The 25,310-nt window shown below is 47.0% G+C and overlaps 1 protein-coding gene across 1 annotated transcript in view; it reads left to right on the top strand.

Annotated features, from left to right (window-relative positions):
* Positions 1-25,310, top strand: part of LOC135417782 (hexokinase-1) — a 36,607-nt gene that overhangs the window by 7,399 nt on the left and 3,898 nt on the right. Inside the window, exons 3-17 of the mRNA XM_064662241.1 lie at positions 4,192-4,340; positions 9,041-9,160; positions 11,794-11,889; positions 13,058-13,157; positions 13,272-13,455; positions 13,671-13,826; positions 15,361-15,594; positions 17,005-17,309; positions 17,908-18,056; positions 18,157-18,276; positions 19,066-19,161; positions 19,968-20,067; positions 21,988-22,171; positions 24,193-24,348; positions 25,052-25,285. Coding sequence (XP_064518311.1) covers positions 4,192-4,340; positions 9,041-9,160; positions 11,794-11,889; positions 13,058-13,157; positions 13,272-13,455; positions 13,671-13,826; positions 15,361-15,594; positions 17,005-17,309; positions 17,908-18,056; positions 18,157-18,276; positions 19,066-19,161; positions 19,968-20,067; positions 21,988-22,171; positions 24,193-24,348; positions 25,052-25,285 — 2,383 coding nt within the window. The remainder of the gene's footprint in view (positions 1-4,191; positions 4,341-9,040; positions 9,161-11,793; positions 11,890-13,057; positions 13,158-13,271; positions 13,456-13,670; positions 13,827-15,360; positions 15,595-17,004; positions 17,310-17,907; positions 18,057-18,156; positions 18,277-19,065; positions 19,162-19,967; positions 20,068-21,987; positions 22,172-24,192; positions 24,349-25,051; positions 25,286-25,310) is intronic.

Genomic DNA, 25,310 nt, shown 5'->3' with positions numbered 1-25,310 from the left:
ATTTTGCATTTTGTAGCTGTCCCTTGCAGACTGTCTTGGGGGAAAAGTCACAGAACTCAAGGAGGTTGCAGCATGTGGCTCCAAAGCTGGTGCTCTGGTGCACTGAGCTTTTTCCATCCAGATGTAGGACTTGGTTTTTCTGTGCTCACTGTACTGATAAAAGTGGCACAAAGAGCTATCAGAAACCAAAAAGATGTTGTGTTGGTATTTGAGACCAAGATTACCTCTATTAATTATTGTTGTTACTTCTAAATTAATTGATGTCTGTAAAAAATAAATACCATATATAGAGTACATAAATATATTTATAAACATTATATAATAGTGTTTATTATTTAGTAGTGACACTGGGTTTCCTTCTCACTTAGTGTGAGGAGGTTAACTAGTTTGGTGCCTACCACAAATTATGTCCCTGTGTGCAGAAATCGCAAGGTTGCAAGAACTGCATAACAGAGTTATCTGTTTTGAGGCCTTCTTCTTTTTTTTTGAGTTAAAATCAAGAATTTATTGGTGAAAGAACATGAGGCCTGGTGCTTTGTGTAACTTCCTGCTGCTGTCTGGCAGGTGGAAATCTTTGATAGTTCTGCTTTGCTGTTGCTTTCTGCCACCTTAAGCATTTTAGTTGAGAATTGAGTCTCTGTCTAAAAAAAAAAAAAAGCAAAGGGAGAATGAATATGAATGCTGTGTTCCCCTTAATTCAGCATTGCTGGCTGTTATGTTGAAATACTGTGTTGAAATTTGCAGCCTGTCGAGAAAGCCAAAAGCTGCCACATACAGCTGGGTCACGGGCAGGGGTTGCACTGAGGATTTGCAGGTGAGGTAAGGCAACTTGAGGACTTTTGCATAGAATCCCAGCAATTTAACTGGCTCAGAAATCCCTGTGTTTTCCTCCATGTGTGTTTGAATTTAGTTGAGCAGTGACCTGTCCCCCTACCCTGCTCCATCAGCCATTGCAGGGCACCAGGTCTGAGCTGCTGGTGGCACGTCAGATAATTCTGTGAATTGTTCTGTGGTACGAACTGGGAAGACTTTGAGATGCCATATGGCACAGGAAAAAGGGGATGTGCACCTGGCCAGGAGAGGTTTGAGAGGTTGCTGAATGCTGCTGGGACTGAGGACAAGGCAGAGCAGTGGGTAGCCCTGGCTGAGCATGGGCATGTGTGTATGCCAAGACATTAATTTCAGATCATGTATGACACACCTACTTAAAAAAGCAGCCTTGTGTGTTGTGTACAGGGTGCTCAGTTCTTGATCCTGTGCCCACTTGGCTCCTGCCAGCCTCTCCAGGATGGGCAGGCTGTGGGCAGGGCTTTGCAGCAGGGATTATGGCAAGGCAGGGCTTTGGCCAGGCAGTTTCTGTAGAACACAATAGTGATCCGTACGTGCGGGCGGCGAGGGTATCTTTGGATAGCTGTTAGTGAAGCAGGCACAACCATTCCCTTCTTTCCCTGACAGGGCATATTCCGAGCCCAGGTATGAGCAATATTTGCTGTGGGTGGGTGTGGCGTTTCTTTCCCTGACTCTCCCGCTTGTGCCTGTCACGCCTGGCTCAGCCACCGCACGGGTGCAGCCAGGGCAGATATGGAGCCCCCTGCCCTCTTCCTCCAGAAGGTTCTGGGGGGCCCTCACGGATGTGACTGTGTTGCTGTGCCCAAAGATGGCAATTTGTGCCTTCAGCTGTCCCTCCGTGAAAGCCAAAGGCTGAAAGCCTGCCCTTTTCTCTGGCCTGTCTCTCATTACTGCCTTGTAAGCTCTTTCCTCTGAATCCAATTATTATTATGGGAGCTGACTATTCAGAAAAATACTGTTGTTTAGTTTCAGATCTTTGCTTGTGTACTTTTCTAACAAGGAGTTTGTGAGCAATAATTCTGGAGACCCTGGAGGTGTTGGTGTTAGCAGGGTTTTTTTTTCTTCATTCAGACTTGGTTTTGTTTACAAAAGCCACAAGGTTTTTTTGTGCAGAGTGCCCAGAATGGTACCTTAAGCTAATTCAAAATGCTCTCAGAGGCTCTTCCTAAGTAAATTCATGGCAGGTTTGACTGCGCCTTGATGTTGCAAAGCACAGATTAAATGCTGCTACTTGGGCTTAATTCCTGAAATACACTAAAAGAAAACCACTACTTTGCAATAAAGAAAGCTTTACATCTAGTTCAGAGATCTTTTTGAGTGACAAGGATAATTCTTAATAAATTTTACCTTGCAATGAGCTTGATGGTGCTGGAAATCAAGCATGCTAACCCATTAATTTTTTTACAGGGGAGATATTTCTGAAGTGCAGTATTTGTTTGAGGTATGTACTGATGTGCGTTTAGGCTTGAAAAAGGGCCATCTGCTCCACTGTTGATTTTCCCATTAGTGGAGGTAGTGGCTTGCACTCAACAGATGATACCCAAATAAGCTTTATCTTATGAGTATTTGGCTTAATGAGACACTTGTGGTCAATGTTTGACTGGTGGACTTGCTGTGGTGAAGGGGTTATGAGTTGCTGAATTTGTTATGCTGAGCCCAGTAAAGGGAACTGCATCTCCTTTTGGATGTGTTTGGGTATGTTCACGTTTCAAATGACATTTGTACTGGTAAAAAACGTGATGTTTAAAGCCACACTACTCAGGAACAGGTAGGGAAGCACTGCAAGATCTGTGTTTTGGCAAGCTGAGTTTGCCTGTGTCTTAAGCAGCAAGAAGAAGAAGTTGCATTGCAGCACAGTAAAACTGGGAGGATTATTAGAAGTCGGGGGCTCCCACTGTCATTTTGCTACATTTTTCTGTACGGAGCTTATTGTTCTTTGTGGTTTCTCATGTGACAGTGTTTTGTTTCTGTATTGCATCCTTAGAAAACCATAAGGGCATTTGCAGTGCTTTTGCCTCTCTTGGTCTGTTTCTGTTAAAGATCCTGCCCTGAGGCACACCTTGTCCAGCTCATCAGCTTTGCTGAGCGGGACGAGGCTCCCAGAGGTGCATGGAGCAATGAGGAGGAGGAACAGCTCACTAAGCCAGACTTCAGGAGTTTTGATCTGAGATTAGACAGAGTAATCTCAGAGGCAGGTCTGGCTCTGGAAATCCTTGTGGAGTTTGTTCGAGGTAACACGTCCAAACTGCCTTCCCAGCTGCCAAAGGTCTTTCCACGTTGAATTTAGGTAGAAGTGGAAAAAGTGTTAGGAGTGGCCTTCCTAAAGTCACAGCTGATGAGGAAGTAGGATGAGAAAACTGTGTGTGCCTTTGGTGGATGCCGTGCACAGACAGGAATGCCTGCAGAGAGCCCTGGGGATTCCCTGCAGCCTGGGCACACGCTCCTGGGGGATAAACTGTGCACTCTGCCTCCGTAAATATTATCTTTTCGAGGACTTTAACGATCACTGCCTTTGCTCTCTCATTGATAAGGTGAGATAACATTGATAAGGTGAGTTGGTTAGTCAGATGTATTTGCCTTGCACTCCCGGGGGTGCTGAAAGTGTCATTCCTCAGATAGCCAGGCCTGAACCGCACCCTGAAGTCTGTGGAGGTTGGAGGGTAGTGGATTTGCCTTCAGACCTCTCCACCACAGAGGGAGATGGAGGTATTCTAAGTATTTCCCTGGCTCCTGGGGAGGTATTTAGGAGCTCTGGGCAAGGCATCACAACTTGCGAATAACTCCTGCAGCAGTACAGGGCTGTTTTTTCAGGCTGTCATTTCTCTGACTTGTGTTATCTGACTGCAGTTTGCAGTGAATCTCAGCTTTTCTGGGTGCAAAGTAAGTGGTTCCTACTTTAATTACATCTGTGTATAATTTGTTGATTTTGGAGTAAGCACAATCCAGCCACTATTCAGGGTTATTTGCCAAAATGACACAGCAAAAGGCTGCTCATCAGTGGTCTGGCATCCCTTCATCTTACTGTCTGTTTTCTACATCTTTTTTGCCTTTCTCCTGAGATCTTTGATCTGGCAACTTCATCATGAGATCTGGATACACACTGTCCACTGTTAGTCCAATGTTTTTGGATAAACCCTCATTGCAGTTGCCTGTGGTGGTTGGTTTTGCCATTCCACCAACTTCACGTTAAACTGCAGGGAATCAGGTTGATGTTCGCATGGATGCCCTGTGGGTAGAACTTCCTTGCTGTAGGCACTGGACTTTCGCTTCTGTGTTGCACTTAACTTTCCAGATTTGTGCTGCATACAGTTTTTAATCACCTATATCTTCTTTTCCACATAGAGAAAGGAGATTTCATTGCACTGGACCTTGGTGGTTCTTATTTCCGAATTCTGCGGGTGAAGGTATCGCATGAAAAGAAGCAGACGGTGCAGATGGAAAGTGAAATTTATAACACCCCTGAAGATATCATGCACGGCAGCGGGACACGGGTAAGCTCCTCTTCCCTCGGAGGTGTCTGGAAAGATTAGCTACTTAGATTTTAGGAAAGCCCCACAGGAATGACCCTAGCATCTTAACAGTTGCACCTGTAGCATGCATGGACTTGACTCCTGTGTCGGTACTGAACATAAATAAGCAGTGTTTAGTGTGACAGAGCATGCATGGCTGCTGCAAACCTGCTGTCATCCTGTGGGAGACTTTTGGATGAGTTAGGGAAAAAATGACCAGGAAATAAAAATTCTGGCTTTTATAGTAAAGTTACTTTCCATGAGCACGAATGGAGAGCAGGAAAACAACTTAGTCTTTGTAAGCAATGAGCATGACCAGCCCTGCAATTGTAGTGTTAAGTGAGGGATAGAAATCCCCATGACAGCCAAATATCTGTGCTGGCAGTCTGAGCAACTCAGCACTCATGAAAAGTACAAGTACGTTAGAAAAATTACAGGAAGCTCATAGAATGTTTTGGCACAGCTTCAACTTCAGTTTTGCTGAATAATTGAAAGATGGTTGGTTTTTTTTTTTTTTTTTTTTAATTTTCCCCTGTTCCAAGAGTCGAAAATGTTTGGATCCATTCAGTTGGATTTCAAACTGGGTTCTTTGGAGGAATTTATTTTCTTTTTATGATCAGGAAGTGGATTACAATGAATATTTTACTGACAGATTTGTCTCTGTGTCAGCATAAGGCAAAACAAATAATTTTCATTGTTGGAAACAGCAAGGTTTTTACACTTTTTACTAGAATGAGGTGCTGCTTAGGAGTATGAGACCTGCAGGTAACGTAAAGCTTGTTTCAGAAGAATAAACAAAGGAGGAGAAAAAGAAAAATTCTGGGAACAGCATTTCTACCTTTAATACATTTTCTGTAGTCACATCAATACCCTTAATGTATGTACCTGCTGCATTCTTATGCAGTAGTGAGTGTAAGGTGGCAATCATGGCCTGTCAGTAGAACTGGTGACAGCATTACTGTGATATCTGAACCACAGCAGTAAAATAACCTTCTTGTAAAGACTTTTCCTACCTTACTGCTTTATTTCTGGGCCAAGAGGCCATGCAGTGGCTTTCCCACAGAGTGGTTTTGGAGGGGAGCTGAGCTGAGCTGCCTGGTGCTGGTGGAGGGGGGAAGTTGGGTGGGCTGCTTGGGGGCAGGTTGGGAGCCAGGGGACTGTGTGTCCATGGATGGGTGTGGGGAGACTTGATGGAGACATGATAAGGGTGATCAGGAGAAGCCAAGAAAGGAGACATCAGGTCTGCTTTCTTTCCACAGCTGTGTCATACTTGTGTTTTAATTTTTAAATACCCAAAGACCATTTGGCTGTCAGGAAGCAGCAGTGTGGAGCTCAGGCTGATAGGCTTTGTCATGGCTTTTAAGCTGAAAGAGAGGCAAGCAAGGCTTCCACTGACCCCGTGGGCACAGTCACTCCTGGTATTTGAGAACCAGAAGAAGAACTGGAAGCATCATCAGAATTACAGCCAGGTTTGAAGTTGTCCCATGACAATATCCAGTGCTTGCTGTGTGACTTCACAGGGCAGCATGGGGCATGTCCAGGAGGCACAGACAGGTGATGGTTTGTTGCTTCTGACTCATGGATATGGTGGAGGTTTCCTGAAACCTCTGAGCCAGGTTTGTGGAATACTTGGACTGAACTGCCTGTCTGGGGTAGGCTACTAATGATTTCCAGCAAGCTGTGTCATTAACTTGGGTGAGTTATACTCTTAAAACTTAGTACATAATCAGCTTATTGCAGGATTGTGATTTATGGCTTCATGGCTCACTAGCATGGTTCATTTTGATATTTTCTACTTCATGGCATTCAAACCTCTTTTTTTCCCCCATCTGTTAGGCATGGGCTGTCAGCTTTGCCAATCAGAGTCTATTCCTTGTCAAAATCAAGGGCAAAACTCTCATTGATTTCAGTGGTGAAATAGCAGGTGTAAAATTTGTAAGAAGCCTGTCTCCTATGTCAGCTCAGCAAAGAGGAGTGTACCTGAGGCTTGATTTTGCTGTTGCTTTTTGTGTTCTGCTGCCACTGGAGATAGGTTATGGATTTGTGGCTGTTCTGATCTGAAACTGTGGTTTCCTTGCTCCTTAAAACATCCCCATTTGGGAGCTTGAGCCTGAGCTCGGATCTTCAGTTGCTTGCCAAAATCTCCTGTCTGCCAGCTTAATGTGTCCTTGTGGAGCCCTCTTGGAGCCCAGCCTGAGCAGGCAACTTCATGGCCAGAGGAATTAATGAAGCCTGATCTATTGCTCAGCATCTCATGGTTGTATTGCTTCAATTCTATAAATGTGTGAAATTAGACTGGTCCTTCCCTCTTGGCTGTGGCGTTCGCTCTGTCCATCTCGGACATTTGATAAAATACTTGGCTCGCACTGTTCCCTACCACACACCTGTAGGTGAATGGGGATTTGGATTTTATCTCAGTTCACCTGCCCTGCTTTAGTGAAATCCACAGGGACATTGTAATGTTCCCTCAGATTTCTGTCAGTCCTTTGGCACTGGGAAGGTTTGGATGTTAGCGTGGGCACGGGCACATACAGACACTTCTTTGAGTTTCCTTAGGGAAAGTCTTACGAACATCCATGGTACAAAATGAATAAGTGCCTGTCTGTTTTCTGCTTTTGGGTGGTGCCTTCCCTCTGTGCTGTGTGAAGAACAGTAGCTCAGCCAGGCTGTGCCTCACTGAGCAGACACAGCTCCTGCAGTACCCAGGTTGTGGCTGGTAGTTAACTGCACCTCCTGCCCGGGTTACGCTCGCGTGCCCGCTGCCAGCCCAGAGCCCGAGCGACTCCCAGAGCACTGCCAGCTCAGAGCTCAGCCTCAGCAGGTCCTGCCAGGGCTGCCTGGGCAAACACAGCAGGTGCATGGACTCTTTGGAGTCCATGGGGAACGCCCAGGGATTTTTTGCCTTTGGACTTACAAAGCATATCTCGTCTCTTCTCTGTGCAGTTGTGGTTCGTTGCATGAGAGGGATTTTTGTAGCAACGTACATAGTCAACGTTTCTGCTTCCTGCTCTCTGAACTCCCCAGGGGTTTGACGTTGGCCCCTGGCTTTTGTTTGTAATCCTGGAAGCAGCTGAAAGTTTAGTAGTATTGAGTATTCAGCAAGATACTTTCAGATGAAAAGCATAATCAAAACACACACTCCAGCTCTTTCTGTGTTCCTCCTGGAGAAGTTCTTGTATTTTGTTACTTAACTATAGCTCTTTTCATAACTCCTCTTCCTCTCTCATTAATCTGAATAGCTGAAAGTAGTCTTCCAGAAGTGCAGCAGTGTACATTCTTTCCCATGTTGTTTCACTGCGTGGGCTCAGCAAAATGTCTTTGATTTGCCCAGGACAGTGAATGGCAACATTCTCTCTGGGAAACTACTGTTCTTCTGCTTAATCAAATCTGACCTCAATTAAAGAATGTGTTTAAGGTGTTCAGTTTAATTGTAACATTACACACACCGATTCTTGACCTGCCTCGAAGGGCAAAATATTCCTATTCATCATTTGTAATTGCTGCAGCCTGTCTATAGTGCATTCCCACCTCTCCAAGATTCTAAATTGTTCTTAATAAGGCCGTGTGGGCTAATTGGAACCACAACAGATGGCTTTTTGTACTCCTTCCCAGTTAGCCCCAGTCTCCTGGGCAGTTTACCTGGTCTTGTCCCACCAATGCTGCTGCAGATAGGGTTGGGGGGTTTTGTTTGTTTGTTTGTTTTTCCAGGGAGTTAAAATGTGAAGCCCAGTTATCTCCTGGGGCAGGCAGCGACTTGTTAATAGTTTGCCATCCATTTGTGGTATGGGTCAGTTCAAGGCATGTCTGGCTTTCTGGTACTGGTAAATACAAATGTGTATGTTTGTTGCTTCAATTGCTTGGACTTGATTTCAGCTTTGAGTGTTGAGGGGCTTTCCAAAAGGCTTGTTGTGAGAGGCCTTTGTGCCCAACCTGGCCTTTGTTCCAGACCTGGCTGGCAGGGACATATCATGCAGTGGTGACAGGTGCCATCAAGGCACTGGGTGGGAATTGGTACCCACAAGCCCGGTGCAGGCTGCCTGCATAGTTCAGCAGTTCGAAAAATGCAGAAAATGTCCCCATTTTGGGTTGTTTCTCAGAGCATGTAAAATATTTAGACGAATCCCTTGGGTGTTCTTTTTGTTTGTTTGTTGTGTGCTTTAGGAATAGATTTAAGAGAGGATGTTCTTTTGGGTGGTTCCTGCAGAGTGCTGGGTTCTCTGGTCTCAGCAATGCTTGAGTGAAGCAGATGTTATCTTCTCTGCGTCATTATAAAAGTGCTTAACCTCCCGTGAGTCTGGATCCCAAGTGTTTTTTTGAGATTCTCCTTCCTGTTGTTGAAAGGTTAAAAGAACATTTTTGATCTCATCAAATATTAAGTGGAAGGGTTGCAGCAGGCTTGAGAGCCAAGAGCCCCTTGTTTCATGAGAAGTGTTCTTATATGGGTGTAATAGATTAGGTGTGTAAAAGGACAATGTATTTTATAGTTTATTAATTATTACAATGTTAATGTGCACTGCCTGAGAGTATTTTCATAGCTATGCCATTTATATATCTTTTAAAGCCTGGAGCAGCAGCTATTTTCCCCTTTCCCCTCACCCCGTGCAGTTTTCATTATGGAACTTGAAACATTTTCTCTCTGAAGCTGTATGTCTAATCATGGTGGTTTTATACCTTTCTTATAGCTTTTTGATCACGTTGCTGAGTGCCTGGGAGACTTCATGGAGAAACAACAGATCAAAGACAAGAAATTGCCAGTCGGGTTTACGTTTTCTTTCCCCTGTCGACAGTCCAAGCTAGATGAGGTAAGAAGATTTCACAATTCTCTTAATATGTAGAAGAGTTGCTGTGTTATTAAAACACTGCGATGAAAGCAGCATCCCAGACAGGGCTCATTTTGGGGATAAATGAGTGTTATATTTCACTGGTAGACTGTGTTTGTGTTTATGTTTCTACTTGAAACAGCTAGGTAACATGAGGAAGAGGCATCTGATGTTTTGTGCTGTCCCTGGATGAGCTCAGCGTTATGGTTTACCCCATAAACACGGTGGCGGTTTTTCCTGCCCCCTGTGCAGCCTTTTTCACCTCTCCGTGGGGTGTGACTGGGAGGGACCCAGCCCAGCAGGGTTTGCTCAGGTTTTGCTGACCCTCACAAGTGTACCCATGGATCCGGATCCAGGTGTCCCTCCTGAGCATGAGCCATGTCACAGGCTGGGTGCACTGAGGGCAATCGGGCAGGTCACCTGGGGCCAGCCTGCTTTAAAAAGGGTAGGAATAACCAGCCTTGTGAAGCGACTGACTGGATTCCCACCACAAGGATGCTGTGGGATTTTCCTCCTTTTGCTCACTGTATCACAAGTGACTCAGCAGCCTCCTGGCACAGCATTGCCATGGCAACAGAGTAGCAAGTGAGTGCAGGAAAGTTAAACCTTCACCAAACACAGAGGTTGCCCTGTTAAAGCCCGACCTGCTTTTCCAGCTTGCAGGTCTCTAGGTTAGCCTGGTGCAACAGCCCCCCAGATGCTGGTGCTGAGGGCCAGGTGAGGCACGATTTTTATTACATTTCATACTTGTTGAGCAGTGCTGAGAGCTGAGCCCAAGGGTGCTGACTACCTCAGGGTCTCAGAACAGGGAGCTGCCTTTCCTTGCCTTGGATCAGGAGAGATGAGCTGACCTTGGTGCAGCTCTCCTGTCTGGCCATGGTGCATGGTAAGGCTCAGGCTCCTGACCAGCCGTGCTGGGGGTGTGGCTGTGGAGTTGAGTTGCCCTTGGGAGGTTTGTTCAGCTGCACGATGGAAGGCACTTGTTTGTGGGCTGGTTTGCTGAAGCCAGCTGGGATGGAATGATGCTTGTCTGGGGCAGGGGCAGGCAGGCAGCATGTGGGGTGCAGGGGCAGAGTGCAGTGGGGGTAGTAAGAGACAAGGGAGGGTGTCTCTTAATTAAAAAAAAAACCCAAACAAATCCAACAAAACCCCTCACCTCTCTTTCTGAGAGTTTTTGTGATGTTTTGGCTGTTTGAAAAATACGTTTTTCTGGATTTTGTGGGCCAGCTTTGTTCCTGAGTCGCTGCTTCTGTGAGGCTGTGCTTGCCTGGGTGCTGTTTCATTGTGCTTGGTGGGCAGAAGGAGGCAGGGTGGTCTGTAGTTTCTCCACGGGTGACAAGGTGGACACTGCATGGTTGTGTCCCACTCAACCCTGCTGCACTCCAAGAGCTTCTTCCTGCTGCCAAGGCCTTGCTGGTAGAGCAAAAACTCCTTCCAGCACAGTGTCACAGACAGCTGAGAGGAGCTGCTCGTTGCCAGTGTGGTTTGACCAGTTTCTTATAAAAGTTATGTGGAACAAGGTGCCCTTTAGCCCGTTAAAGCTGTGCCAGCAGAGAGGGCTTTGCCTGTGGTTTCCCTGCACAGCAGAACAGGGCTTTGCTGGGTTTCTAAATGATGTCAAATGAGGTTTCTAAATGAGGGCAGCACAGTGACAAAACTAATAACCTGAGTTCGTGGTCTAGTGGTAGGAGAATACCTCCTGGTCTGTAAAGAGCTGCCCTGACCCTCTGTCTCCTGTAGCTATCCCAGTTTGGAGGGCAAATTTGATTTTTAAGCTGAGATATGGGCAAACATACACCTGGGCAATGGCTGCTTGTGCCTAAAGGCTTCAGCTTTTCTGGTTTTTAGCTTCCTGGGCTTCTGATGTGACAGATGTGAATATTGTGGGTATGGAAGGCTGAGCTGGTTTGAGTTGTCTTTCCTGTTGACTACTGTCAATGCTCTTTTCTTTCTTTTATTACTATTGACTTGTATACTGAATGCTCTGATTCAGCCAGTCATTATGTAAATAGCAAAAGTCCTTACCTTGGGGGATTTGCAGGCTCTTCATGACAGTTTGCAGACAAAGAATTCAATGCCAGGATTTCCTTTTTGATCCATGCTGTAAACTGGGGACATACATTGCTACATTTCCAGTATTTCCATTTGCCTCAGCCCATAAACGTGATCCCACAGTTAAACAAGCCGGGCAGGAGCTGTGCAGTAGCCTGATCCCCACTGCCCTGAGTCCTGGACATACCAACAGCACATCCCTGCTCTGTGGTCGGTCCCGCACAGTCAGCTTTTTCTGAAAGCAGTCTATTTCCATGGTCCAAAAGGATTAAATGGTTTTCCAAGAAAAACTGTCGAGGAGTAGCAGGGAGAAGAGTAGGCTGAAAATACAAAATGCAGACACACCACTTTCTAGCATGGGAGGGGAAAACAATTTTCCATCTTTCAGCAAACTGTGACTAGACTCAAAGACCACCAGTTGTCTCATGTTGGGTTGTTAGGCCATATAAGAAAAGAGACATGAAGATTCATTTGCAGATCAAATCTTGTTTTGAAGGAAAAAAAGTAATCAGTGTGTGCCTTATTATTGTATTATGTTGAACGTTGCTGTCTTGTTTTATCAGGGTATTCTGATAACCTGGACGAAGCGCTTCAAAGCAAGTGGAGTGGAGGGAGCAGATGTTGTGAGGCTGCTTAACAAGGCCATCAAGAAACGTGGGGTAAATTGTACTTAATTTCTTTTTAACTGGATCTCAGCTTTGTCAGGGACCACCTCTCATGTCACTCACTTGGGTGGGTGGTCTGAGTGATGGTGGAGCTCTGCTTTCCTGCATGAAAAGGTGTGGTTTTGCCATTTGCTGGAAAAATGAAGTGACGTCAGAGTTGTTGTGTGGAAGCTGTGATTTTCCTCACAGCACAGGTCTGAGTTGTTATGACATGTCTTTTCACTGGCAACCTTCAGCAAACCTATCAGTCTCCAAAAACTGAGAAAGTGCAGTGGCTTTTCAGTGATACCAATGCATCCCATTCCTGAGAAACTTTGTCTCACATACTGTGCTCAGCTCAATTGTGCACCTGCTGTGCCTGGGAGCAGAACACGAGCAGAGGGAAGCGGGATTTCAGGCTCAGTGAACTGTGTTGTTCCCTGCAGTTTCTCACTGCTGACTTCATAGAGAGTGAAGGTGACCGGGTTGCTGATTTAAACAAATAAGAAGGCACTGAGCGTGAGATAGCATGAATTTGGGTTTGCATAATGCTTGCAGCCAGGTGATATGTTGATTACTCAACATCTATATTCATCAGGAGCGGAGAGTATTTGCTTTCTTTGGGCAGTCGTGGACTCTTAAGCACACCTGAGTTTTGCTGTCACCAAACAACCTTACTATAGTCAGTTACTATCATTATAGTTGGTGGAATCACACACTGAGGAATCTGGAAAGCAATGGGTGCATGTCATGTGGTTAACTTATTTAATTGCATTATTTCTGTATTAAAATCTTCACTTGAAATAAAACTCCTGGTTTAAGTGAATCCTAGGAGGAATATTTTCCAGATTGGCTCCTCAAGCAACTGCTTCAAATCACTCCATGCAGAGTTCCTCCTCCTTCATGTATAGCCCTTTTCTTTCCTGCCTAAGGGTGCTGATTTGAGAGCAGGTCTCTGCTGTCTAGAATGATGCTAGTGCTGTTTTACTGTTTGCCTGGTGCATTAGTCTGCTCTTGTTGCCTTCTTGGGTACGTGGGATAGGGAACTGGCAGATGGAGCAGGGGATGTTTAGGAAGTTGAGCAGTGAGTGGTATTTGTCTCCTGTTCCTTGTGAAAGCAAACCAGTGATGAACAGGAGCAGTGTTTCCCACAGGGCCCCAGTGATGTCTGTTGCTCCCTCAGGACTACGATGCGGATATCATGGCTGTTGTGAACGACACCGTCGGGACGATGATGACCTGTGGCTTTGACGACCAGCGCTGCGAAGTTGGCCTGATCATTGGTAACACACATTGCTGCTGCTGCTGCTGCTGCTGCTGCTGCTGCTGCTGCACGTGGCTTTTCTCCCTTTGCCTGGCCAGCTCAGTCAGCACCTTCTGATGTGCTTTCCCCAAAGGCACCGGCACCAACGCCTGTTACATGGAGGAGATGCGGCACATCGACCTGGTGGAAGGGGACGAGGGCAGGATGTGCATTAACACGGAGTGGGGGGCCTTTGGAGATGACGGCTCACTAGAAGACATCAGGACTGAGTTTGATCGGGAGATCGACCGTGGATCTCTTAACCCAGGGAAGCAGCTGTGAGTGAGGCAGTTATTTGGGAACTTTGCTTCTGTTCTTTTCTGCTCTGTGCTCCCTTTTCCACCTGTGTTATGAATTCTGCAGTTCCAGAAAGCTTGACCTTGCCTGTGGTGAGGCAAACCTCTGGCTGGGCCGGGTGTTGCGGTGGCACAGCTGGGCTCTGCCTCCTGGTGTTGCCCATGGATTCGTGAGTGACTGCTGTCCTCTCCTGCAGGTTTGAGAAGATGGTCAGCGGGCTGTACATGGGGGAGCTGGTAAGGCTCATCCTGGTGAAGATGGCCAAGGAGGGGCTGCTCTTTGAGGGGAGGATCACCCCTGAGCTTCTCACCAAAGGGAAGTTTGAGACAAAGCATGTTTCTGCCATAGAAAAGTGAGTAATCTATCCGTTTTCCCCTGGGCTTCACAGTGACACTGAATGTTAATTTTCCAGCACCTCTTTTTGCTTTGTGGGGAGATGTGCTGCACTGGGGGTGGCTGCCATCCTCCAGTGCAGGTGCAGAGCTGGCATGTGGGGACCCCCAGCAGACTGTCTGTGCCCTCCTCCCCAAGATTTCTCCCTTTTTCGGTGTTGAGAGGAACTGTAAAGTCTGCCAGTCTGCACAGCTTCAGGGTATGAGCTGTACTACCTCTCACCCTGCTCACAGAATCTCCAAAGTTGCCACCCCACAGCTAAACATAGGAGTGAATTGGCTTAGTGCCTCCTAGCAAATACTTGTGTTGCTCCTTGCTGTATCCCTGGGATTGCTGGGCAGAAGGAAAACAAGCATGACAAGGCAGAGCATTCAGTCTCGTAGGCAGTGCCGGGTGCTGCGCGGTGACCTCTGGGCTATGTGCCAGTTGGTTTCTTAGGGTGTCATCGCCCCTTTGGTCATTACTTACAGGCTCTTTCCCCGGTGTTTTTAAAATTCACATCACTGGGATAGTTTGTGCTGTAGTCACTGGTCTGGCTTTTGTTTTTGAAAACAGCCAGTAACTTTTACAGTGCCTGTTCCTCCTGCCACATTTTACTCCTGCCCCTGCAGACCATCTTTTCCAAATAGTTTTCCATTAAATGTGTGTGTTCATTTCTCTTAACCACAGAGGTCTGTGTCATGGACCAAGGTAACTTTGAACAGCAGTGAGAAAAACAGTTATTGAGAAATTCAGTTTTTAAGAGTAAAATTTGCCCTGAAATCCTAACTCACTTCCTGAGGAGCACTTTGGTTATAAGTAGAAAGCACATCCCCGTGCAGCTTCAAATTTCTAGCTGGTGCTAGGAAAATGCAGGAGTCCTTAAAAAGATATATGGAGTGCAGTTAGTGATGACAAGATGTACTCCTTGTGTTTTTGTCTGGGAAATGACCGAGCTGGACGTGGAGAAGTTTTGCCAGAAGCTTTCCTCTCAGGCTGGATGCTAATGAGGGAAAAAGCAGTGCAAGAGGCAGAGATTCAGTGAGGTTGTAAAAGCCTGAAAAGAGACCCGTTAGCATGAAATTGCTTAGGCAACCTTCGCTCAGGGTTTTGTTTTTCACACTGGGTTTAATTTACTGAGACATAAGAGTGAGCGAGCATGGGATTAGGTGTGTGCTCAGGCCTGTGCTGAAATATGGGGCTGGTGCTTCGTGCTTGAGAGAAGCTGTTTCAAGTTTAAAGCATCAGCATGATGAAAAAGCATTTAATTCCTCCAGGTCCGTTTGTAGGTGGCATATTTGCACCAGGCTTTAATGGAAGGCTGTTTCCATCTGTGAATGAATGCATGTTTAGAACATTTTGTTTCAGGCCTCATAGAGCTTCCCAGTCCAGATCTCTAAGAGATTCTCTTCCTAACCTTGTCAAGCCCCAGGCAGGGACACCCGTGGTTGGATGCACCTCAGTCCTCAGTACATCCCCGCTGAGGAGTCCCCTCTGCTGCTGTCTCTTTGTAGGAGCAAAGAAGGTTTGAACAAAGCCAAAGAGATCCTGACGCGGCTGGGGGTGGAGCCGTCCCACGAGGACTGCATCGCCGTCCAGCACGTCTGCACCATCGTGTCCTTCCGCTCCGCCAACCTGGTGGCCTCCACCCTGGGTGCCATCCTCAACCAGCTGCGGGACAACAAGGGGGTCGGCCGCCTCCGCACCACCGTGGGCGTGGATGGCTCCCTCTACAAGATGCACCCACAGTGAGTCCCCGGTTTGGGTGGGAAATGAGGAACTCGAAATGTGGGCGTCTGGGCTGAGCTGGGGAGCTCAGGGGAAAGCAGAGATGTCTTTAAGTGAAGGAGCAGTGTGAGATTTTAAAAACCACATAGAAAAGAACTAGACCTCTGAGTAATTGGGTACTGCAACATCAGGGAAAGCTACAGTGGTCTGACAAGATACCTTAAGGGATCTCAGTAGACCTCTCAGAAGGAGAGTTTCTTTGTATGAAATCTTACTTCATGCCCTTAGTTTGGGCTATGAAGAGACCCACATAAATTCACCTTCATATCCATTTCCAGTTTAAACTCAATTGGTTTTAAAATGCCCGTGCTGAACTCTATTTTTTCTGGTCTTTTCTGAAGATATTCTTGGAAACCAGGGGAAAAAAATTGTGCTTACATTTCCGTGGCCTTTAAAAAACTGGCATTGTCTTTTTTTTCTGCATCTTGAAAGTGAATATTTTAAAGCAAACAACATTTTAAAGCAAACAACATTTTTAATCAAATAATATTTAAATCAAATAATATTTTTAATTTTTAAGCTGCTTAGAGTTATGTAGAAATCAGAAGGTGTAATTTATGAGGAAACTTCTGAAAGGAGAAATATGGTTAGTGTTTCATTTTCAGTTTCGCATTATTTTGTTGAAAACAGTATTTCCCTCAGTTAAAGAAAACCATAAAATTTTGGCAAACGAAAGAATTTCCAAGAATCCTGTTTTACCTAGTTTTTCCAGATGGGCAGGTCTAGGGAGTGACAGGACCTGAGGAAATGGCCTGGTTGTGTCAGGGGAATTTTAGGTTGGATATTAGAGAAAGGTTCTTCCCCCAGAGGGTGACTGGGCACTGAACAGGCTCCCCAGGGCAGTGGTCAAAGCAAGGCTGCCAGAGCTCAAGGAGTGTTTGGATGATCCTCTCAGGCCTGTGGTGTGACTGTTGGGGATGGTTCTGTGCGGGGCTGAGGGTTGGACTCAGTGATCCTTGTGGGTCCCTTCCAGCTCAGCACAGTCTGTGATTCTGTGAAGATAACATACATGGGCAATTTTGGTTTCTGAACTGTTTCCCCACACCATCTAAACCAGTGAGTTCAGGAGATGACCTCAGGAGAGGGGATCAGAGCAGCAGGGGAGCCAGGGGATTTCTCTTATCTGGGCTCGTGGTCAGGGGATGGGACTCTGATGCTCTTCCCTGCTTTTTACTGGTTTTGCTTAGAAATTCCAGAGCAAAGAGGCCATAGGGAAGAACTGCTCTTCCCTGGCAGTTTTCCTGCCTGGGAGGCTGTAGGTAGTTTGGGCACGACGAGCGTTCTCACTGCCTGCAGTCGGTCCGTGCTGGCAGCGCAGGTTTCGGGGGGAGCCCGTGCAGACGTGGGGCTCGCAGCCTCCTCTCCCCCAGGTACGCCCGGCGCCTGCACAAAACCACGCGGCGCCTGGTGCCCGACTCAGAGGTGCGGTTCCTGCTGTCGGAGAGCGGCAGCGGGAAGGGGGCGGCCATGGTGACGGCCGTGGCCTACCGGCTGTCGGAGCAGCACCGGCTCATCGACGAGACCCTGGCCGAGTTCAAGCTCACCCACGAACAGCTGCTGCAGGTCAAGAAGAGGATGAGGGCGGAGATGGAAGCGGGGCTGAAGAAGAAGACTCACGAGACTGCCAAAGTGAAAATGCTGCCCACCTTCGTCCGCAGCACGCCAGATGGGACAGGTAGAGGCATGGCCTCGCTGGAGGGAGGACACTGGCTTGGATATGGGGTGCCCAAAACCGGCTCCCGGCGGTGGGGTTTGGGTTTGAGTTTGATGGAGGGGGAGCAGAACTGGTGCGATCAAAGAGGAATCTGGGCTGTGCAGAGGAGGAGATCTCAGCCTGCACTGCCCTGGGCTGATTGCTGGCCCATGTTCTTACCCCGTGGTGCAAGCAAAGCCAAAGCTTGAGGGGATAAAACCACAGTCGGGCTCATAAAGCCACGGCTGGGCTCATAAACCCAAACCCACACGAACCCTGTTCGCACTAAGTGGGCAGTTCTTTGCCCATCAGCACAGCCAAATTTCTGCTTTCTCTCAGGGAACGGTTGTGTGGGTCCTTTTTTCCTTGTCAGTTTAAAGCAAAACAAAACCAAAAATAAAACAAAAACACACACAAAAATAGGAGGTAGAATAATCAGAACAGCATCTAAAATCCTCCTTTGATGAAGATCTTCCCAACTGAGTTTCTCAGAGATTTTCTGTCAAAGTACTTTCTGGAGAAAGCACTTTTTCATATTTTGCTTATGGTTCTTTAAATATACATACATGTTCTTTTACAGAAAACGGAGACTTTCTGGCACTTGACCTTGGAGGGACAAACTTTAGAGTTTTGCTGGTGAAAATCCGCAGTGGTAAAAGGAGAACAGTTGAGATGCACAACAAGATCTATGCCATTCCTATAGAGGTGATGCAGGGAACAGGAGAAGAGGTATTTGCGTTTCTCTCTGGCTGCAGTGCTGCTTTTTAAATAACTTCTTAAGAGCAAGTAATATGTACACCTTCAAATAATATGACTTTTCTCTTTAAAGCTGTTTGATCACATCGTTACCTGCATTTCTGACTTCCTGGATTATATGGGGATAAAAGGTGCACGTCTTCCTCTTGGCTTCACCTTTTCCTTCCCTTGCAAGCAGACCAGTCTGGATGCTGTAAGTTCCTTAGCGTCTTTTGAATCTGCTTTTGTGCCTGCGCCAGGCCTGGTTTCTCTGTCTTCATATCATCCACGTGACACTTACAGGAAGGTTGTACAAGGGGAAGGTTTATGCTCTGACCCTCATCAGTAGAGCTGCCCCTATAAATAGTTCCTTTAAGGGTAGTAATGCAAATGCTGCTCAGCCCATGGCTGCAAAGATAAGAGCATTTAAATTTTCCGTGGTGCTGATACCACTTTTTAAGCCATTATACTTTTTCCCACCATATAAACCTGCTGCTCTGTGATACTTCCCTAGTTTTGCAAGCAGTAAGCAAAAGTCCATCCCTGCACCTATTCCTAGTTCATCTTGTCTCATGGGATGGAGCAGATGGACCAGGGCCTGTGGGCTGTGTCACCCTGAGGTGACAGTGTGGCCTGCAGCATGTCCCTGACAAGTGTGCCCTTGTTCTTTTCTTTTAGTGTTTAACTTCTTCACTGCTACAGATTTACACCAACCCCACCTGTGCAGCTCTTAATACTTTCCTGTCTACTTAGCTGTTTGTTTTGAAGAAAGACATTTTTTCTGTTACACACTTGTTTTTTTTTGAGTTTGTTGTTCCTGTCACTTTTTTTTTTTTTGTGAGTTTCATACGTTGCTCTGGAAATTCAGAGACCAAGCACGATTAGTAGTTTTAGATGCAAATTCACAGAGGCTCTTCTGTAAAACCTCAAACTAAATCATTTGAAGTATGAAGTGCAACATCTGAGTCTTAGCAACTTGGTAACTTATTTTCTTGCTTTTTAGGGTATCCTTCTCAACTGGACAAAAGGCTTCAAAGCTACGGACTGTGAGGGAGAAGATGTGGTATATTTGCTTAGAGAAGGAATTAAAAGAAGAGAGGTGATTTTTCTTTTGGTTTTGTTTTCTTTTTCTCCTCCTGCTCCTCCGTCCCCTCCAGACTTGACAGACCTTGTGGGTCAGGCTGGCTCCCTCTCACAAGGTTTGTGTGCCTTGTGGACATGAGCTGTATCTCCTGTCCTGCACAGAAGGTTGATTTTTTTTTTCCCCCCAGAGGCTTCTAACTTTCCAAATTTGCCCAAACTTTCAAGACTTCTTTCAACCCATGTGGCAATTTCACATGCATCAGAGCATGGAGAAAGCAGGAGTTTTCAAAATGGTGATTGTAGGAATGCACCTCAGTGCACCCTAAAGGACAGTTTTCCCCCCTCCCCTCCTTGATCTTTAAAATGCCTCAACCAGCTTAGCCAAAACTTTCTAGGAAGGGAAGAAAAATAGCCTGAGGAGGACATTACTTTTGCAGAGGTTTTGTCAGCCAGTGAAAAGGAGGTCTTAAAACCTTTGTTACTGGATTTGCTACCTTATTGCTGTAATAGAGAATGTTGATAGTCCTCTACCATGTGCCTCTGAACAAGATCTGTACATAACATACCTAAGCCAAAGAGAACAGTCAGGAATATTCTTTCGTCTGGAGACAAGTCTATCACAGGTACAACATGTGAGGAGCCTTAGCTGCCTGCTGGTAGATTAAGTTCCTATTTCTGTGTGTGTGAAATCAGGATGATAATTTTAGTTGTTTCCAGTGTGCTTCAACAGCATCCCCTATGGTATGCTCCTTTCGTGTCCCCTTTGGTGTGATGGTTGTCCCAAGCCCGGAGTTCTCACTGTTGTATTTCTCTCTCCCAAAGGAATTTGACTTGGATGTGGTGGCTGTGGTGAATGATACAGTGGGCACAATGATGACCTGTGCTTACGAAGACCCAAACTGTGAAATCGGGCTCATTGTGGGTATGTGTTAGAGCTGCTTTTTATTGAACAGCACGTCAACACATCTGTGTGTATTCTCATGGAGGCACCCCTGTAGTTAACTGAAAATAAAGCCAGGGTGTTCAGGAGTGAAAGAGCAAAATTCAACAGCCAGCTTAGTTCTGCCTGCAGTCAATTGAGATAAGCAGAGGCTGTGGTGCCAAACAAATCCTGCCTGTTTTATCTAGTAAAGGCACTGTGCTGCTTGAGAAGAGAGCAGAGGTGGGCTCGGGCAGCCTCACCAGCTCCTGGAGTTTCTGTTAGTTCAGCCTGTCAGAGTTTCCCTGCCAGGGTGTTCCAGTAGCCCACAGCTTCCCTCAAGTATGTGGTCTCTCAGAATAAACTTGCAAAGCACAGCCACAGTTCCCAAATGGCATGTGATGGAGAGCTCTGATAGACAGAGTGCAGTGACTGAGAGCTGCCTTCCCAGCAGCGAGACAGCTGAAGTAATTCCATGGATGACATGCAAATGCCACCCACCCGGGGAGCCTGAGACATGGGGCGGTGTGAATTCCCAAACCTATCCAGAGAAATGAGTGTTCTGTGGGAGAGAAGGGGACAAAGCACCCACAAGCTTTAAGTTGTGAGGTGGCTTGTAGGAAAATAAAACGCCACCAGTTTCTCCTCCAGGCAGTTGGAAGGTGTCCAGGATGAGTCAGCACAGTGCAGTGTGGGTAGGAAGTCGTGTCTGCGCAGCTCCATCGGTGGCGTGTTTTCAGGATCCAGAGTTCCCTACGGGAAGGACAGCGTGTCCTTGGGGCGCTGGGAGCATCCTCTCAGGACTGCCTGCTGCAGCCCTGCCAGGCATGCTCTTCAGCAGCATGTCTGTGTGCAGAGCAGGGGGTCAGAGGTGGCCTGGGTACTTCTGGGATGATGGGAGTGAGAGCCTTGGGCTCTGACAGGCTCCCTCTGCCCTGCCTGGATCGCCTGGGCCGGGCTGGTGGCACCTGGTGGGGGAGGTTGGACACTGGTGGTGGCCCACAGCTGGGTTTGGTCTGGTTTGGTCCTGCAATCCTGAGTCTCAGTCTGCAAGCCCAGACGTCCCCCCCCACACCCTGTGCTGTGGCTCATCTCTCCTGCAGCAGGGAGTACTGTGGGAGGATCTATTTTAGCTCAGACTGTATTGATATATTTCCCTACAAAAAAGGCAAAGGAAAACAGACTTGCTGACATAACTGATGCAGAATCTGTGGTGCAGGGTTAAATGGAGTTCCTTAGGTAACTTCAAGAAAACTTTTGCCCTGAGTAGCAGCTAAAGCTGCCTCTCATTGCTAATAAAGCTTTGCTCCCCAAGACCTCTGTGTACATGGAGCACTTGCCACACTCCTTAGGATCTCCTTTAAGCAGAATCAGATATTGTGTCATTTCAACATGGAAGTAACCTTCCTGCCAGAGAAAATAAGCAATTTAAATCAGAAAAAAACCCAAGCAATCAGCTGGTAAAAGCCCTGGTACCTCAGAACTTGCTGAGGTTTTCAGTTCAGCACATTTTCCCTGGATTCTCTGGGTCTGTGGGGTTTGTGAAAGGGTGGTTCCTAACTGCAAAATCCAGCTGGTTGCTTGCTGTGGTTTTGAGTTCAGAAACACCATGAGGGTTGGTGGACCAAAAGTGCTGCCCTGCTGCCCCTCCTTGCAGCATGGGACCCTCATGGGTGGCCAGGGTGAGCCTCTTCTCTGAGTCACCTTGAGCTGTGCAGCACAGCAGAAATGTTATCCTTCAGTTTAGGATTACTGAAGTGTGGGGTTTTGGTTTTTCCCTGATATTTTCAAATGATGATTTGACTTCATCATTCAGAAGGAAGCACGATCGGGATCCCCCAGAAGGCTTTTCAGGGCTGTGGTGCTGGTCCTAGTGTTGTTTTGTTCCAAACAAAGAGCAATGTCAGTATTTTCTTCCTCCAGGAACGGGCAGCAATGCCTGTTACATGGAAGAGATGAGGAACATAGAGATGGTGGATGGTGAGCAAGGGCGGATGTGCGTGAACACGGAGTGGGGAGCGTTCGGGGATAACGGATGCCTGGACGACATCAGGACAATATATGACAAAGCAGTTGATGACTATTCACTGAATGCTGGAAAGCAAAGGTACTTTGCTATAAATTCTGTAAATTGTGTGCTGTGGATATAAGCCAGGCTGTCTTAAATGCTTTTAAGAGAGAATTGGATTTCTTGTAGTCAGAGAAGGGAGAGGTGGAAAATGACTGCAGCCTTGCTATCCTGTGGGATCTTCCCTTCCTGTGCTTTTCCTGGTCCCTGCTTCAAAAGTCTTGAAATTACAAAGAAACCCTTTTTTTATCCTGTGCTATACTGAGGGGGTTAAGATGTCTTGTCATACTTTTGCTCTTGATCTCAGGTTAATCTCTTTTAGCTGAACTCTCTTTTTGTGCCTGTAGAAATCCTGAGCCTGTACCAGCTGGTGTGGTTGGAGCTTGGAGCTGCTTGCTGTAAAGCAGTCAGGAGCTTTCTAGCAGTTGCAGCCAGTTGCAGGCTCTTATTTCAGACCATTTTCTGGATGAAATGTGTCATGTTAAAGGACCTGCCTTTCTTGGTCCTAGAGTTTGGTCCTCTTCTGGGGGTTCAGCTCCTGTTTGGGCAAGTGCTTCCCTGTCCCCTTCAAGAAAGGGCTGGTGGGAGGTGTACCCAGCACTGATAGAACTGGGCTGAAACTGCTGCATGCTGGGACTACACTTTTTCATCATTTCTCTGCAGCAATGCTTTGATGCCAGGAGCTTTTAAAAAGATTTTGTGATTAGAGTAAATCTGCCCAAAAACCTGGGGAATACAGACAAGTTGGCAGGTCCCATGGGAAGCTCTTTGGAAGCTGAGGCTCAAACAGACCCAGAGAGGCAGATGCTGGGTGAGCCTGATGCAGCAGCAGAGTTGGCATGGAGTAAGCAGCCAAAGGCAGTCATGGAGACTGCCAGGGGGAATAATTTATTCCTGAGATAGTTAGGCACTCAAGAGGGAGGACTGTTGCTGGGTACAAGCCTGAGAGAGTTCACAGTATTAAATGGACTGCGTGGCCCGCTTCCAGCAGGGTGGTGTGCTGGGCTCTGCTCAATCCAGGGCACTGACACTGCTGTAGAGCTTCAGGAGGTGAAATAAAGGAGGCATCACTGAATGGCCCTGCTCAGGAAATGGAAGAGCATTCAGTTTGTTGGTAGGGACACAACTCGCAGACCTCAGAAAGCTCCATTCAAACCAGGATGGTGCTGGAGGGGCGGGAATGCAAAGCAGGGCTGCCCTGTGCCAGTGCTGAGCATCGCTCTGGACCACTCCTTGTCGTGTGCTGGGAGGAGGTCTGCAGGTGGAAGATATTCCCTCTCTCTAGCCTGGGGGCAGACTTGGGTCCTGTGTGCAGAGTGGGGTGTGAGAGGAGTTCAAGACAGCTTAGTTCCTCCCTGTGGTTTTGGGACTACTGGTTTCCTACTGGAAACCAGGTGCTGGAATTAAGTGAAGAGCATAAGCCAACCCTGGACCTCCAGCTTGCTGGTTTATGGGTCAGTGGTCCTGTGAACATGCCAGATGTACCTTTTCACATCCTTTATCTTCCACAGGGTTGGTTTTGCAGCACAGGACTCCCTTAAAAACACTGCACTTGCAGTGACTGTACCTTGTTAGTTTCCCTGTAATTTTGGTGCATGGAACCACTGAACTTTTTCTGTTTGAAGGCCTCAGCCTTGCTTCAGGAGGGCTCCCAAATGCGGAGACAAGTTTTCCTGGGGTTCACTCAGGGCTGTCCTTGGGGGATGCGTGGCTAATGTGCCTTTTGACTGGGCACCATTCCGCTCTCTGGTGACAGGTTTTCATTTCTTTCATCTGGGAGAAATACCAGCCATCATTTACATGCCTGGCTAGGGGAACATGGCAGTGAGAAATTAAAGGAAGTGTCTGTAGATGGGCTCCTGAGGCTTCCCATCAAGTCTTCATGCTTTTTCTTGCCTACTTTTTCTAGTAAATGGCCTCTCTGTGTGAATGGGGTTGCATATCTTATGTCCCCAAAGTGTGTGGGCAGGACACCTGGCTGGTGAGTGACAGACCTGTGATGCTGCCTTTGCAAACGTGAGCAGGTTCCCTCTGAGCTGCACCGCTGTCTTTCCTTGCAGGTATGAGAAAATGATCAGTGGGATGTACCTGGGGGAAATAGTCCGCAATATTTTGATCGACTTCACCAAACGGGGATTCCTGTTCCGAGGCCAGATTTCAGAGACACTGAAGACCAGGCATATCTTTGAAACCAAGTTCCTTTCTCAGATTGAGAGGTAAGAGCATGGGAGGCTGCTCAGTGTGAAATACTGTGGTGGTGCTCGGCTGGTGACACTCCTGAAGGGGAGGGACAGCTGGAAAGCATTGCCTACTCCTCCAGAGATTATTTTCGTTTCAGTAAGAGCCTCTGTCTGTGCAGAAGGACTCTTTACAGCATCATCTGAATTTCTATCAATGCTCACTGCTAAATCCTGGAAAGGGCCGTAAAGGATTCCCTCACTATATTGTTTTATTTGCTTGTTTGGAAATCAAGCCATTTTCCTGGGCCCCTTGTGTGTGTGTAGATATAGTTGTGGGATGGAATGAACACTAGCTGAGTGGGCACTTTTTACTGGGTGTTTTTGTGTTTTTATTGCTTGGGCTCTGTATTTTAAAGCAATCTCTGAGTCTTTATGGGAGAAAAAACCCCCAAGTTCATAATGAAAAATATTTTCCTGAAACGCCTGATGGTAAGAAAAAGAGAAGGGGAAGCAATGCAGAGCTGGACTTGGAGCCTCTGTGGCTGCTTGCACCCCTCTCCTACACTGCAGCCATGGTGCTGGGGCGAATGAATTTGCATTCCCTGAGGTCTCTAGTGCTGTCAGGAAAGGCTGCTGCCTGGTGGGGGTGCATGGACGCAGTCATGGGTGCAGTGGGGTTTGTGGCACTGGCTTGTGCGAGGGGAACCTTTAGTTTTACCACTGTGCTCTCCTTCTGCAGTGACAGGTTGGCCTTGCTGCAGGTGCGAACCATCCTGCAGCAGCTGGGGCTCAACAGCACCTGCGACGACAGTATCATTGTCAAGACGGTCTGCGGGGCGGTGTCAAGGCGGGCAGCTCAGCTGTGTGGCGCTGGAATGGCTGCCGTCGTAGATAAAATTAGGGAGAACAGAGGGTTGGAGCGCCTGGAGATAACGGTCGGTGTGGATGGCACTCTGTACAAACTACATCCTCAGTGAGTATCTACCCTCTCAGCAGTT

This window comes from Pseudopipra pipra, chromosome 8, assembly GCF_036250125.1.
Source record: "Pseudopipra pipra isolate bDixPip1 chromosome 8, bDixPip1.hap1, whole genome shotgun sequence".
In the NCBI taxonomy this organism is placed as follows: Eukaryota; Metazoa; Chordata; class Aves; order Passeriformes; family Pipridae; genus Pseudopipra; species Pseudopipra pipra.
The sequence above is the reverse complement of the archived record's forward strand: the minus strand, read 5'-3'. Positions and strand labels throughout refer to the sequence as shown.